This window comes from Panthera onca, chromosome C1 (assembly GCF_046562875.1).
Source record: "Panthera onca isolate mPanOnc1 chromosome C1, mPanOnc1 haplotype 2, whole genome shotgun sequence".
Lineage (NCBI taxonomy): Eukaryota > Metazoa > Chordata > Mammalia > Carnivora > Felidae > Panthera > Panthera onca.
Genome location: NC_138346.1, coordinates 74,435,225 through 74,450,593, shown reverse-complemented (window position 1 = coordinate 74,450,593; position 15,369 = coordinate 74,435,225). Strand labels below are relative to the sequence as shown.

Genomic DNA, 15,369 nt, shown 5'->3' with positions numbered 1-15,369 from the left:
GACTGTGTAGAAGACAATCAAGAAAATGCTGACTGCCCACTGTGTGCATGACACTGTACTGAACAAGAGACCCTCCAATCTAACTCAGCAAAATGAAGTTTGTTAATGCATTAATGAGCCCATGTATAGACTGCTGATGCATGCAAACTTCTCCATAAGCAAGTTTAATGCTATAGTAAACCAACAAAAAGAGCCCAAGCAGCCCATAAGTGCTCCCTCGTAGGTGATAAATGACCTTTCAAGTTGAACCAAATGCTTTCACCTAAAAGAGCAGGTGAGTAATGCTGCATTTACAATGGGCTTTATCTATGTATGGATGATGTCCCTTAGCTGCAATTTCCTTTGCTCAGAGAAGAAATCACTACTCCAGGCTAATGAATTAAACATAGCCTAATTTATCCTAATTTGATTTCAGTTCTATCTGCTTTATGCCATTTTACAGAGTGCGGATGATACACACAAAAACTGTTTAAACAGAAATCCCTTATTTATATAGAAGTTATGTAACAAAAGCAAATCTATTATTTGTAATTTTAAAATGTTTTGTTCATATAACCGACCCTATAAGTGCATATGGTAAAAAAAAAAAAAAAAAAAAAGCATAGGAAGAATTAAAGAGTGACCCACCTCTCCACAGTCTCACTTCACAAAGGCAGTTTTACGTATTGTTGTTGCTGTTCTTTAGGACATTATCATAGGACATTAACTCTAAAAAATATACTGCTGCTCTTAATTAACCAATGTGAAACAGTATCAGCTGACTTCTTGATTTACATAAGACTTCTTACTTCTCATACATGCTCTCCAATTTGGGGAGGAGGATCAGGCTTATTAAGATTTAATTTACATATAGTAACATTCATCCTTTTTCGTGTACAGTTTTATGGGTTTTGACAACTGCATTTCAATCATCCCTCCTTCCAGATTCCCTCATGTTCTCTTTTAGACAACTCCTCCTGCCACTCCAGCCCCCAGCAAGCAATGATACTTTTTGTTCCTGTATGTTTTCCTTCTCCAGAACATCAAATGAATGCAGCCCTTTGATTCTGGCTTCTTTCATTTGCTTCTTAAGGCATTCATTCATGTTGTTGTATACATCAGTAGTTCACTGAGTGGATATAAAACAGCTTGTTCATCCATTCATAAATTAAAAGCCCTGGGTTCCCCCACCTCCAGTTTCTGCTGATTAGGGATAAGCTTGTAATAAACCATACTCTATAGGTCTGTGTTGGAAATCAGTTTCATTTCTCTTTGCTAAATATCTAGAAGTGAAATTACTATACATTTTATATGAAATATAAAAAGTGTTTTCTAAATTAGCTATCCTACTTTATATTCACCAGTAATGTGTGAGAGTTCTAGCTGCTTAGGATTCCTACCGACACTTGATATTGTCATCTTTGTTTTCTTGTTGTTGTTGTTTTTTTTTCCTTTTGGTTGTTGTTTGGCTTTTTTAGCCATTCAAATAGATATGCAGTAGCATGTTGCTATGGTTTTAATAAGGACTTCCTCAATGACGAATGGTACTGAGAAGTTTGGGTGCATTTATTTCCATTCATACATCTTCTTTAGATCTGTTCAACTCTTTAGCCCACTTATTGGGTTGTCTTCTTATTATTGAGATTTGAGAATTCTTTATATATTCTGATTCAAGTGTTTCATCAAATACATGTTGTGCAAATATTATCTCTAAGACAAGGCTGTGGGGCTTGTCTTTTCATTCTCTTAACAGCATCTTTCAAAAATATAAGTTTTTTATTTTAATGAAGTCCAATTTATCAAGATTTTCTTTTATGGAGCGTGCTTTTTGTGCTTTCATATTAAGAAATGTTGCTTAGCCCAAGATCAAATTTTTCTTCTATGTTTTTTTTAGAAGTTTTTATAGTTTTAGATTTTATTTTAGGTCCCTGATCCATTCTAATACTTGTAGATGTGCAAGGTGTATTTTGAGGTATTTTCTTTCTTGGATGTCTAATTATCCTATCATCATTTGCTGAAAAGACTATCCTTTTACCATAATATTGTCTTTGTACCTTAATTTAAAAAAATCAATTGGCTACATAGGAATGGGTCTATTTCTGGTTTCTCTGTTCTAATCAATGTGCCTCTCCTTTCGCCAAAAATGCACTTTCTTAATTATTGTAGATTTATAAGTCATCAAACAAGTTACTGTAAGCATGCCAACTTTGATCTTCTTTTTCAAAACTGATTTGGTTAGTTCTTTCGCTTTTCCATACAAATTTTAAAAGCTTGTTGAAGTCAGCAAAAATCTCTGCTGGAATTTTAATTGGAACATTGAATGGGATTACATTGAGCCTATAAACCAAATTGGGGGATAACTGCCATATTAACAACATTAAGATTTTGATTCTGTGAATATACTACATCATTCATTTAGATTTCAAATATGTTTTATAGTTTTCAACATATACACCTTCTGTATATTTTCGTTAGATTTTTACCTAAGTATTTCATGGTTTTTAGGTGCTATTGTAAATACCTTCCTTTTTTTCCAATTTCTAATTTTCATTTGTTAGTATATATAAAATACAATTGACTTTTTATATTAACTGTGTATCTTGCAACCTTGAACTTGAACTAGTATTTATCAGTTCTAATCCCTTTTTGGGGAGATTCTTGGGTATTTTCTACATATAAAATAAAATCATCTGTGAATATAGAAAATTTTACTTATTCCCACCCAATCCATATGCCTTTTACACATTTTTTTCTTAATGCATTGGCTAGGACTTCCAATGCAGTATTGATTAGAATTGGTAAGAGCAGATATCCTTTCCTTGTTTTCACTTGTAGTGAGAAGCATCCAGTCTTTTATAGGTAACACTGATGTCTGAAGAAGCTCTTTATTATGTTAAGGAAGTTCACTGCCATTTCTAGTTTGGTGAGAGTTTTTATCTAAGATGTTAAGTACTGTCATCTGGTTTTTATGTATCTATTGATATTATCATATTTTTTTTTCTTTAGCTTTCTGACATGGTAAGTTGTAATACTAAATTTTTGAATGTTGAACCAGCCTTTCATTCCCAAAATAAACTCTACTTGAACATGATGTATTATTATGTTATTTTCCTGTTTATACTGTTAGATTTGATTTGATAATATTATATTGAAGATTTTTGCATCTTTATGAGAGATATTGGTCTGCAGTTTTCATCACTAAGATGTCTTTTCATAGTTTTGGTCTCAGTGTAATGTTGGTCTTATAAAATGAGATAAGTGTTCTCTCACTTCCATGTTCTAAAAGAGTCTACAGAATAGACATTATTTCTTCCTAATTTTTAAAGCAATCTCTACACTCAGTGTGGGGTACTCTGAGATTAAGAGTCACATGCTTTACCGACTGAGCCAGTCAGGTGCCCTCTTCCTAAAATTTTTTGACAGAATTTACCAGTAAATCCATCTGGGATTAGTTTTGTTTAATAAAAGTTATCCAGGTTATCTATTATGTCTTGAGGGGCCATTGGTAGTTTGCACTTTTCAAAGAATTTGTTCATTTCCTAAATTTTCTAAGAATGGGCACAAATATATTTTGAAATATTTCCTAATTTTTATTTTTATGTATGTAGGATGTGTAATGATGCCCCCTCTTTCACTTTTCATGTTGGCAATTTGGGTAGTTCCTCTTTTCGGTGGCAAATCTAGCTAGAGGTGAATCAATGTTATTGATCTTAAAAAAAAGATTTTGGTATTCTTGGTTTTCTTTAATGTTTCTTGTGTTGTTTTTTTTTTTAATTTTCAACTTCATTGGTTTCTCCTTACCTTTATTATTTTATTCCATCTGTTTGCTTTGAGTTCATTTGCTATCCCTATAAATTTCATTCTAATCACTGCTTTTGATGTATTTTATAATTTTTGATATGTTGTAGTTTCATTTTCCTTTAATTGAACACATTATCTAATTTTTTTAAACTTCTACTTTAATCCCCTACATATAACACCCAGTGCTAACTGACCTGGATGTAAATTAAAAAGTAAAAATAAATAATAAATACATAAATACATAAATAAATACATAAATAAAACTAAAGTGGGTTGATGGAGGGAGTAGGGTGGGGGATAGGTTAAATGGGTGATGGGTATTAAAGAGGACACTTGTTGTGATGAGCACTGGATATTGTATGTAAGTGATAAATCACTGAATTCTATTCCTGAAACCAATATTACACAGTATGTTAACTAAAATATAAATAATAAAAATAAACTAAAACTTAAAAAAAACCCTTCTACTTTAATCCATGAGTATTTAGACATTTGTTGCTTAATTTTGAAATATTTGGTAGTTTTCCAGATAAGTTCCTGTTGATTTCCAGTTTATTTCCATTATGGTCAGAGAAAATATTCTATATACTTTTAATTCTTTTAAATTTATTAGGTTTGTTCTATGTCCCACATTATGGTTTGTCTTGATTAACATTCTTCTAATACTTTATAAAATAATATATATTATCTTGCAGTTAGTTGGAATGTTAAATAAATGTCAATTAAGTCAAGTTGGTGTAAAGTGTTTCTCAAATCTTTTATAAATCCTTACTAGTTTTTGGCTCCCTTATTCCATCAGTTATGAGAGAGGAATTTAAAGACTCAAAATATAATTATATACTTGTCTGTTTCTCCTTTGAGTTCTATCAATTGTTGTTTCATGCATTTGAAGCTCTATGATTAGATGCATACGCATTTAAGATTATCACATCTTCTTGGTGAAGTGAGCCCTTTCTCATTATGGGATATCCACTGCAATATTCTATTTTCTGAAGTCCGCTTTGTCTGTTATTAATATAGTCACTTTGGCTTTTTTATGATTTGTGCTTGCATGGTATAACTTTTTCTCATAATTCTACTTTTAATTTATTTGTGTCTTTATAGTTAAAATGGATTTCTTATATTAAAAGTGAGTTTCTTAGAGCCAGCATATATTTAGGTCTTGGTGTTTTTTTTCCCAATCTGATAATCTCATCTTTTTAATTGTTGTACTGAACCACTTACGTTTATTGTAACTATTGATATGGCTGAATTAAAATCTACCATTTTGCTAGTTGCTTTCTATTTATTCCACCTGTTTGGTGTCTTTGCCATTTTATCATGATAAGGACAAGAAGAAGACAATGGAAGAGTATGATCATAAGGTTCTTAGATTAAACTATGATCATTTAAAGATGGATATTACAAAACTTGGAGCAACCACTAAAAGTAAAACAAAAAATTTAGCTTATAAACTAATAGTAGAAATAATACAGAATACTAACATTCTGCCAATTAAACCAAACAAAGGAAAAAAAGGAATAAAGGGAGAGATATAAAAACAAGATGATAGTTTTAAACACAACCATATTGATAAATACATTAAATGTATAAGGTCTAAATTCTCCAGTTAAAAGACAAGTAGGTAAGATGAATAAAAAAGCAGGATCCAACCATATGCACTCTTCAAGAAGCCCAATTTAAATATATAATGTATACACACACATAAATATATATACACAAGTATACATATATACAATGAAAGTTTAGAAAAAAAGGATGGGAAATCTATGATATGCAGGCACTCAGCCAAAGACAGTTGAAGTAGCTATATTAAAAGAGATATATAAATAGTAAGCATAAGAAAGCTGGGATAGCTACAATAGACATTAAAGCAAAGAATATTACCACTGATAAAGATATGTCATAATAATAAATAACACCAGGGATAAAGTGGGAGATTTCCTAATGATCAACATGCATTAAGAGTACATGACAATCTTAATGCGTATGTACCCATCAACAAAATTTTCAAATACATGAAGCAAAAATAGAAAAATCTATTTTTCTAACAAATTCACACACATGTTGAAGATGTCAACAATCCTCCCTCTGTAATTGATAAAACAAGACAGAAAATCAGTAAAGATATAGAAGACTTGAATAACACTATCAAGCAACTTGACCTAAATAACATTTATAGAACACCCCACCAAACAACAGCAGAATACAAATTATTTTCAAGTGCCTGTAGTACATTCCCTAGACCAGACACATGCTAGGCTCCAAAACAAATAGGTAAAACCAGAAAAACTAAAATCATACAGATTATGTTATTTCACCCCCAATGGACTTAAATTAGAAGTCAGTAACAAAAAATAACATGAAAATCCCCAAAATATTTGGAAATTAAACAACAGATATCTAAATAACCCCCAGGTCCCAGAAAACCCTAAAGAAAAATAAAAAAAAAAATATTTTGAACTCAATAAAAATTAAAATACAACATAACACGATTTATGGATGAGCTAAAGCGCTTGCCAAGAAGGAAACTTAAAGCTTTAAATGCTTATATTAGAGGGGCACCTGGGTGGCTCAGTCAGTTAATAGTCCTACTCTTTCAGCTCAGCTCTTTCGGCTCAGGTCATGATCTCGGGGTTTCGTGAGTTTGAGACCACATTGCACTCTGTGCAATGACCATGCAAAGCCTGCTTTGGCTTCTTCCTCTCTCCCTCTCTCTCTGCCCCTCCCCTGCTCACACTGTCTTGGTCTTTCAAAAATAAATAATAAATAAACTTTAAAAAAATAAATGCTTATATTCGAAATGAAGAATGATTTTCAGTGAATGATTTAAGAAAAGGTCATCAAACTAAGGCCAACTGGCTGGCTTATTTGTAAATAAAGCAACACATATTTGTTTATGTCCTGTCTATGGTTGCTTTTATACAAAAATGACTGAATTAAATTTCAACAAAGACTCGGCCACAGGCCTAAAGTATGTATTATATGACCCTTAAGGGAAAAGTTTGCCCACTGTTGATCTAGAATACCAACTGAAGAAGTTAGAATAAAAAAGAATACATTAAACTCAAAGTAGAGGAAGGAAATATGAAGACAAGAGTTGGGAAAAAAAACCCTGAAAATAAAAAAAAAACAAAAGCTATTTATTTAAAGAATTTTAAAAATTTATTTAAAGAATTCAAAAAAAAATGATAAACTTCCAACTAGACTCATCAAAGTAAACAGAAAGAAAACTCAAATTCTTGATTCATGAATATGAGAGGACAGCGCTATAAATCCTACAGATATTAAAAATAAAAAAGAAATATTAGGAAAAATTTTATGAAATGGCAATATCCAAAGCAGAGTTCAGTAAAAGCAATTCTAAAGGAGCATCTTCACTTTGATTTGACACAATAAATCTTAGTACTTTTAAAGAGGTCTAGTTGTCTTAATGAAGTCAACTTTCTTCTCTGTGCAAAAGTAATACTTTTAATATAATGTAGTTAATTCATAGCTAGAGAATAGCTGTAGGAAAAAAAGATTTAAAATGAAAAAGAGGTTCATTTAATTATGTATTTATTATCATGTAAGAAATGTTCTGCTATATTCTTTATTTCGTGTTTCAAATTTACAATGTATGATTATCTATTTCCTGGAAACATACACTACAGATTGTAAGTAGAATTTGGGTGAGAACAAGTCTCACTTTGATTATTAGAGCAGGCAAAATATTCACAGAGCAGATCTTTACCCTTGAAGAGCAACAATTGGGATGGAGGAAGAAAAATAAACATACTTTTAGGGGAGCAGGCCAGGAAAATGTCATCAGATGAAATTATGAGATGTGATGAGTTAATACTCTTTAATATATTTTGGCTCTGTTTTAAAACAATCTGGTTTCTTAAAGCTGTGTTCATCTGGATTACAACCTTCTGAGTTAACATCTCTTAGATAAGCATGTATTTATGAAACTACACATTTTGCATTAAAATGATCATTGTCCAGACCATAATGGGTTAGATTTCTTTCTTTATTTTTTCTTTTTTTGAAAGAGTGTGCACAAGCATGCAAATTACAGAGGGGCAGAGTGGGAGAGAGAGAGAGAGAGAGAGAGAGAGAGAATCCTAAGCAGGCTCCAAGCTTGACCTGAGATCATGAACTGAACCAAAATCAAGAGTCTGACACTTAACTCACTGAGTCACCCAAACACCCCTGGGTTAGATTTATTTCTAATCCTATTTTTGACCACAGAGTACTTATTTCAGTCAATAATGGTGTTAAACAAAAAATTTACAAAGAAATCAATCAATATACAGAGATATGGCGTCTTTGTCTATCATTTTACCTTATCATGAGATAAGGAAGATAAAACAAATTAGAAGAAAATATATGTGTCTCACTTTCAAAACTAAAGCATCCTAATCATTTTTTTGATGTGAAAAGTTTAATGAAAAAGTAGATTGATCTAATTTAGGATCCTTAAGTCACTGGCAAATTTAAATTGTTTAAAAAAATAATAAGCCAAACTCTTGACTCATACTGAATGATTCACCCATGAGTTCTTGAGGGGATTAATTTAAAACAGTTCCAAAGAAACAGTATATTCACATATCTACTCTAAAACACAGAAGAGGACAACAGAAAAAGGAAGTTATTCTAGAGGAGAGAAAATGAAGAATCAGGACAGAGCAGAACCTTATTAGTCTTGGCCAATCACAGCAAGTGAATTCAAAAGCCACACAATAAGGCAAGGGAGCATCTCCTCAGATATGGGGTGTTGGCTTCTATGGAAATAAAGTCTTCATGTCTGTTTCACACTCCTACTCACCTCCTCCCTCCTTTTTACTTTTCACTGGATTCCTACGTGTGAGGAGTAGCGGTTTTACTGTCCCCATTCCAGGGAACCAAAAGGCACACGTGCTTTAGAGATCCAGCTTTCAAAGAACATGAAAGGCACAGTGTTCATGACCAAGGTCCTGTCTTCTACAGAGGTAATAAATGAGGGAAGGGCAGGACGTGCTTTCTAGTAGAAGAGACCCAGCCACCTCTCTGCACAGACCCTCCATCTTTTCCTCCCTGAGCAACAGCCTCTGACATTATTGCCTGAAATGTATCAGAGGTGCCATGAAGGCTGGATTAATGTGAGGTAATAGAGACAGAGGTCCTCCGCTCTGGCAACCTGGCTTCACTTTGTAGGCATAACAGCCTTCCGATCGTAGTGTCGGGGGCCAGGATTCCGATGTACCACAACTCCCCTGTCCTTTACCCTTAGGCTCTTGAATTGTTAAAAGTTCTGAAAAGAGGAGTATATTAGAGTTCTGCCATGCAATTTGGGGAGGGTAACCAAAAAAGTTACTTTGCTTTATTTTGGCTCCCTTTTCTGGATATCACCCTTAGTAACCTCTCTTAGACTGGAGAGATGCACGGCTAAGACATGACAGTATTTGGGGATTCCCACGTCTCCTTAGGAAAAAATGGAAATTCTATATCACTTCTGAACATATCCCTTTATTATCTCAGTTTCTTAAACAATGTAAGGATAAAACTGGAGATCTGACCATCAGTTGTGAAAATTTAAAACAGAAAATTTTAAACATAGAAAATTTACAAATTTAAAACAAAACAATTCAGAGGAGGCTTCCCAGATATAAATAAGGAAAAATACATACTAACATTTTTTGTGCTAGAATTTTTCCTTTTTTTCCTGTTTAGTTCTGTTTTCTATTTACATTTGGAAATTAACTCTCTTGTTTTATTATTTGTTAAACTCTTTATATACATGTGAACATATTCGTTTGAGCTTATTAACGATCTGTGCATAGAGTTGTGCATTATACATCACTTTCTTCTACAAATCTCAAAATGAAGCCAATACTAATCATTTAGTAGCAAGTCAAGACTTAGCTAATAGCAGAAACTAAACAGCCGCTAGGTGATATTAAGGTATCCCTGCCCATTTCCCAAAGGTCTTGCAAATGACTCCTTTAGGAATCTGCTCTAAAACCTCAATCTGCCTCAGATTACCAGGTCCTGTGAGGCATACCGCCTCCCTAGCTCCGACTCTGTCCATTCTCCACTCTCCTTAACCTTCTCTTATTTACAATGAGAGATGCAAGTATGGCCAAGAAAAATACAACTGTATCTTGGCTACTGCTTGGAAGCACTTCCCCTAAAAGAGAAAAACATAGGAACACTTACTCAAAAAGCAACTACTCTAAAAATGCATCTGAAAATAACAATAACATTCAGAAGACCGTGAACGTGGGCAAAACCAACTGCTTTCACACAACAATCATTTCCAGGGCATCTAGAGAGTTCTAACTTTTTCACAATCCTTTTGTGTAAAGATTAGGATTGTAAGATTAGGAAAAGCTGTCTCTCTCTGTTCACAGAGAAACAGTGGAGACATGCCATGCAAACCGCTGGAAGTGACCATTCAGAGATTCATAGAGGGATGGTGGCAGAGCTGGAATAGAAGTGGTAAGAGACAAGTTCTAGAAAAGAGGTTTATACTTCTCTTTCTAATCTAATGGCTGGGAATATAGGTAGCAGAAGCTGTTTAGCTCACCACAACATTTCTTTTTAATGTTGGGTTGCCAGGTGAAAGTACAGAACGCCCAGTTAAATCAGAATCAAGTGGCAATTAATTTTTTCAAAGTTTATTCATTTATTTTGAGCTAGAGAGAGGGGGAGGGGCAGAGAGAGAGGGAGAGAGAGAATCCCAAGCGGACTCTCCACTGTCAGCTCAGACCCCAATGCGGGGCTTGAACTCACGAACCTTGAGATCATGACTTGAGCTGAGACCAAGAGTAGGACGCCTAATGGACTGAGCCACCCAGGCACCCTAAATAGCAATTAATTTTTAATATATGTATGTCCCCTGTCATACTTGTGTCATAATTATACAAAAATTATTTGTTGTTCTTCTAAAATTCAATTTAATTGGGTGTTCTGTGCTTTGCTAGATCTGCAACTCTATGTAATGTGTCTTTTAAAACTACCTATAAATACCCTTGGCTCTTGGTTTTTTAGCTTCAGCCTAGAATTGTGCCCTGAACCCTATACCCCAAAAAACCAGCTGTATCTCCATGGTAGTGTGCACTTGGCATTTTAAGCTCAATATACCAAAACCGAGCTCCAGCTCTCTGCCAACAATCAACTCCATCCCTGCCCAGGCTGGACCGGCTCAGTCGGCCCCACCCCACTTAAGGGTCTATTCCTCCATTGCTTGGATCGAACATTTGGTGTCAATCCCCATTCCTTTCTCACACCTTACATTTATTTTTGTAGGATGACAGCAAATCAAAGGAACTCTCTTTGATAACTTCTGTAAACGTGAGGCTAGATAACAGGTTGAGGCACTACAGTTAGTGAAGAAGTATGCCCCCGAGGACTTCTGCACAGAGATTCTCCTGAGCCAAAGAAGTCTTTTCCTTGGAACCAGAAGCCTCTTGTCACATGTGTGTCAACCAACCAGGAAATGATCCTGCCGAAAGAAGGGCAAAGGTGGAAAAATCTTTTGCATTTACACATTCAGCCAGCCCAAGGATTTCACTTTCACTTCCGGCACAGCTTAAAATGTACAGAGAAAAAAAAAAAAAATCTCCCTAACTGACCCCCTCCCCCAGGTTATTAAATGAAACGGTTATCTTTTCACTTTTATAGCACCAACATCTAGCTTACCCAACTCTTAATAATCCTTTCCCAACCAGCAGACCAAGGAATTTCATAAAATTAGTAGAGAAGGCAATGTCTAAATTCATCTATTATCCCAATCACAGCTTCAAACTTCAGAACCCCAGGATATTCTGTCCCAATCCTTTGTTTAATACGCATGATAAATGTGAAGTCATGTCAGGTCTTTCTTACCAAATAACAAGGAACTCAGAAACTAAATACCTAGAGTAACTTGGAGGAGCCTAATTGTTTAGTCAGTCCAGACCAATAAATATTTTCTCTAAGTTTAACCAGCAGTTACCCTCTGAAAGTCTCATCAAGGAGCAACGGTTTCTACCCCACTGCTAATGCCGACATGCCTCAGGTGATAGAGATACTGGGGAGTAACAACCAAAGTAAAAAAGTGTTATTGGTTTATCAACGTCTTCAGGTATTTAAAGTCCTAGGCCGGGCACTCCGCAGAGTCAGCTTGGAAGGTGGTGTTTTCTGTCACCCAGCAATGTCATAGTGCCAACAGCAACCTCTCATATAACATGTCAACAATGACATGTACTGCAAAAATGAGCCTTAGGATTAACAATGTAATTTATAAAAGTGACTAGGTAAAAACAAAAAAAACGACGTAGGTAACCACATGAGAAAACAATTTAAAAGATGAGATAAATTGGGGTGCCTGAGTGGCTCAGTCAGTTAAACGTCTGACTTTGGCTCAGGTCATGATCTTGAGGAACCTCAAGATCGGGCTCTGCATCAGGCTCTGTGCTGACAGCTCAGAGCCTAGAGCCTGCTTCGGATTCTGTGTCTCCCTCTCTCTCTGCCCCTCCCCTGCTCGCACTCTGTCTCTCTCTCATTCTCTCAAAAATAAACATTAAAAAAAAGGATGAAATAAATAAACTACTTGACTCCCTCTACCAAATCATCAAAGATCTATTTAAAAGTTAATATTCAAAAAAGTAGACAGCAATAGACATTGTTTCTGTGGGACACAAAGAAGGATAAAGTTCTTAAAAGAGACTTGAAAATGATTCCATTTTACACAAAAAAAGTTCAGTATAAAATTTCAATTTTGATAAGTACTTTCCTACTATATTGACACATTATCTCCATATCAGGCATTTTTCTGAGCCTTCAGATTTTGAGGAAAAAGTCAAATTTGAATGATCTATTTTTTTTTCTTTTTTGTACATTTCAATGTCAAAAGTCTCCATGCCTTTTAAAGAATATTGCATGGCATGTTTTCCTATATTGGTATGCCCAGGGTCTCTGAAATTTTCTAAAGATTCTGTCATATGACAAAATATACCTTTCAAGCTAGATAAAAAATAATTGAGTATTTTTTAAAATGTCTACAGCAAAGTTATTAGCTCCCTAAAATAAAAAGGGTTGTACAGACAGCCTGTGGAGGCAATTTCACAGGTGTCTAGTCAAAACTGTGATATGTCGAAGGCTTTTTTTCTTTCTTTCTTTCTTTTATTTCTTGGAAATTCTATTAAATCTATCAAGAGTAGTTTGAGTATTCCAAGTTAGTGAAGTTTCCAATCATTTCTTATAAAGACTTTCCCATTGTCAGTTTTCTTCCCATTGATGAATCTACTAACTCTGAATGCAAATATTTCACTTTATCCCATCATTTCCTGGACGGTCTCTAAGTGATGGCTGTATCTCCTAAGAGGCTGTGCTTTTCCAAAGATAACTAAAATGCTTTAATCCTCATATAGTATTAATTAATCAGTTCCAATAATCAATTTTCATTTGAATATTGTATTTAGTGATTCTCTCAGGACATCTGAAACATGAAATCTGCACATGACAGCAATCATACTATTCAAAACATTCCCCTGCACATGTCACTAAAAGGAAGACTACCCACCCTGGAGTATAGCTATTAATGTCAAACAGATTGTCATCTAGGAAAACAAAAATGCATCAGAATCAGCTTCGGACAAAATACAGCTCTACGGAAAAACACCAGGTTTTTGTGTGCAAATGTCTTAAATCTCTGATTGAAATGTTTGAAGAATGAGTTAGCAAGGAATCTGCCGCTGGTCTCCACAACCAAGGATAATGTTATAAGGAAAACAGTTTTAGAGTTAAAGGGTTTTTCATCACAGCACACTAGGATTTTAGCGAAGATGCATTTGCCCCAGTTTCTAGTAAACATTAGAAGAAACGTTGGTTTTTAGCTTGGGCCGAGGGCTCTATTTAGCCTATCAAGGCAGAGACCTGTTAAAAACGCTGGGGCGCTTGCCAGAATTTTTTTCCCCGGCAACTCTTAGTAAAGATCGTACCTCGAAAGCAATGTGCGTTGCAAACCACGCAGATTTAAGCTCCCTCTCCCGCCTACATCGCTTGGCACCAGCGGCTTTTGAGATATCCCTCGCCTCCTAAAACTCAGACCGAATCGCCACCACCATTCCCCACCGCTTCGCCACCACCACGCCACAATCCTTGCTCAGCTCTCCTAACCTCACTACAGAGCTTTCCCGAAGCCCCCGTATACGGGGAACTCCTGGCGCCACTCAACTCCCAGCCCTCCGCACACCCACAGACACGCTCTCCTACTCCCTCCGCTGCAAACTACCCCCAAATTTGTCACCCACCTCACCCCTACTAGCCATACTCCCACATCCCTGTCGCTTTTTCCTCTCCTCCTGGCGGCTTCGTCCCCAACACACCTGTCTACCCCTATGGTTACCAGCCGTCAGAGGTGCCCACGCTGCGCCCTATCCCGAGCCCCCTCAGTCCAACTGGCTCTTCCCACTCCAGCGCTTCCCACTCCGGGAAGTCCAAGTGCTCGCAGCACCTTCTAGCCCACCCGCGTGCCCACCCGCAGGCTGCCCCAACCGCCCCCCCCTCCCCCCGACTCCCACCTCACCGGCGCGGGCGAAGGAGCGCCCGTCGTACCTGTCGTGAGCGCGGCGGCGGTGGTGAGCAGCAGGAGAGCCTGGCGGAGCGCCGCGCACAGCGCTCGGGTCATGGCCACCAGGCGGCCGCGCCGGGGCTTCGAGGTCCCAGAGCGGAGCTAGGCGGTCCGGGCAGCGCGGGCCGCTTTGAAGTTCCCGGGCCGCGGGAGGGAAGCACAGCCCGGCACCCTTTTGAAGAGCGCAGTTGGCTCTAATCCATGCGGGCGCTCCCCTCTCCAACCTCCCCCATCCCCCGCCCCAAGCGGCTGGCGGTGCGCGGCGCTCCTGCCACCGGCCCCGGCAGCAGGCTGCGAGGGGGGTGGAGGGGGACAGAGCCCGCCCCCGCTGCGCCTCCGCCCCCTGCGCCCTCTCGCAGCTGCCCGGGGCCTGGCGCGGCCGGCCAGGCGGGCAAAAACCTCCAGAGCGCCAGGCAGTGAGACCGCCCAGAGCTGGGGGCTAGAAAGGCGGTTGGGTGGCGCGGAACCCCCAGGACCCGATAGCTGGGTAAGGGGTTGGGACACGAGGGAGAGCCCGACTGAGGCTTTGGGAAAACTTAAACCGTGCAGCGGTTGCTCCCTGGTGGTCTCTCTACTGTCTCCTACAGGAGATCCACCCGTCCAGGTCTCCAGACATTCGTTTGTAGTCCAGGTCCCTAAAGGTTTTCTAACTAGACTGAGCCGTGAGACAACCACTGGTATTCGTGCGGGGCTCATCCCACCACCATGTCCTGGCGGTGCATGCGTCTGTGGAAGGGCGCCCTCTCTGTTCAGCCCTGGAAATAACCAATTCCCTGACTGCCTTAGCTACCTATAGTTAGGCCTTAAACTTTCTCTCTTACCTGAGGTTTCAGGTAACCTTCCCCTCTAAGACTGGCCACCAAAGCTGAACCACCTGCGCCCGGGCGATTTGATCATCAAGCAGGCTTAGAGGTAGAGGACTCCTCCTATGATCTTTGGAAGCTACCTTGCAGCGGAAATACTGGGCCAGGGGAGGGGAATCCTACCCACGGATTAAGGGAAGGTGAAGA

At 37.6% G+C, this 15,369-nt stretch overlaps 1 protein-coding gene across 2 annotated transcripts in view; it reads right to left on the bottom strand.

Moving 5' to 3' along the window:
* ACVR1C (activin A receptor type 1C) overlaps positions 1–14,577 on the bottom strand; it is an 81,488-nt gene extending 66,911 nt beyond the window's left edge. Inside the window, exon 1 of one of the 2 annotated variants that reach the window (XM_060626755.3) lies at positions 14,344–14,577. In XM_060626755.3, coding sequence (XP_060482738.1) covers positions 14,344–14,416 — 73 coding nt within the window. In that variant the 5' untranslated portion in view covers positions 14,417–14,577. Of the gene's footprint in view, positions 1–14,114; positions 14,232–14,343 lie in introns of those variants that run through there. The other variant, XM_060626757.3, reaches the window with a different exon arrangement.
* Between the last annotated feature and the right edge of the window lie 792 nt (positions 14,578–15,369).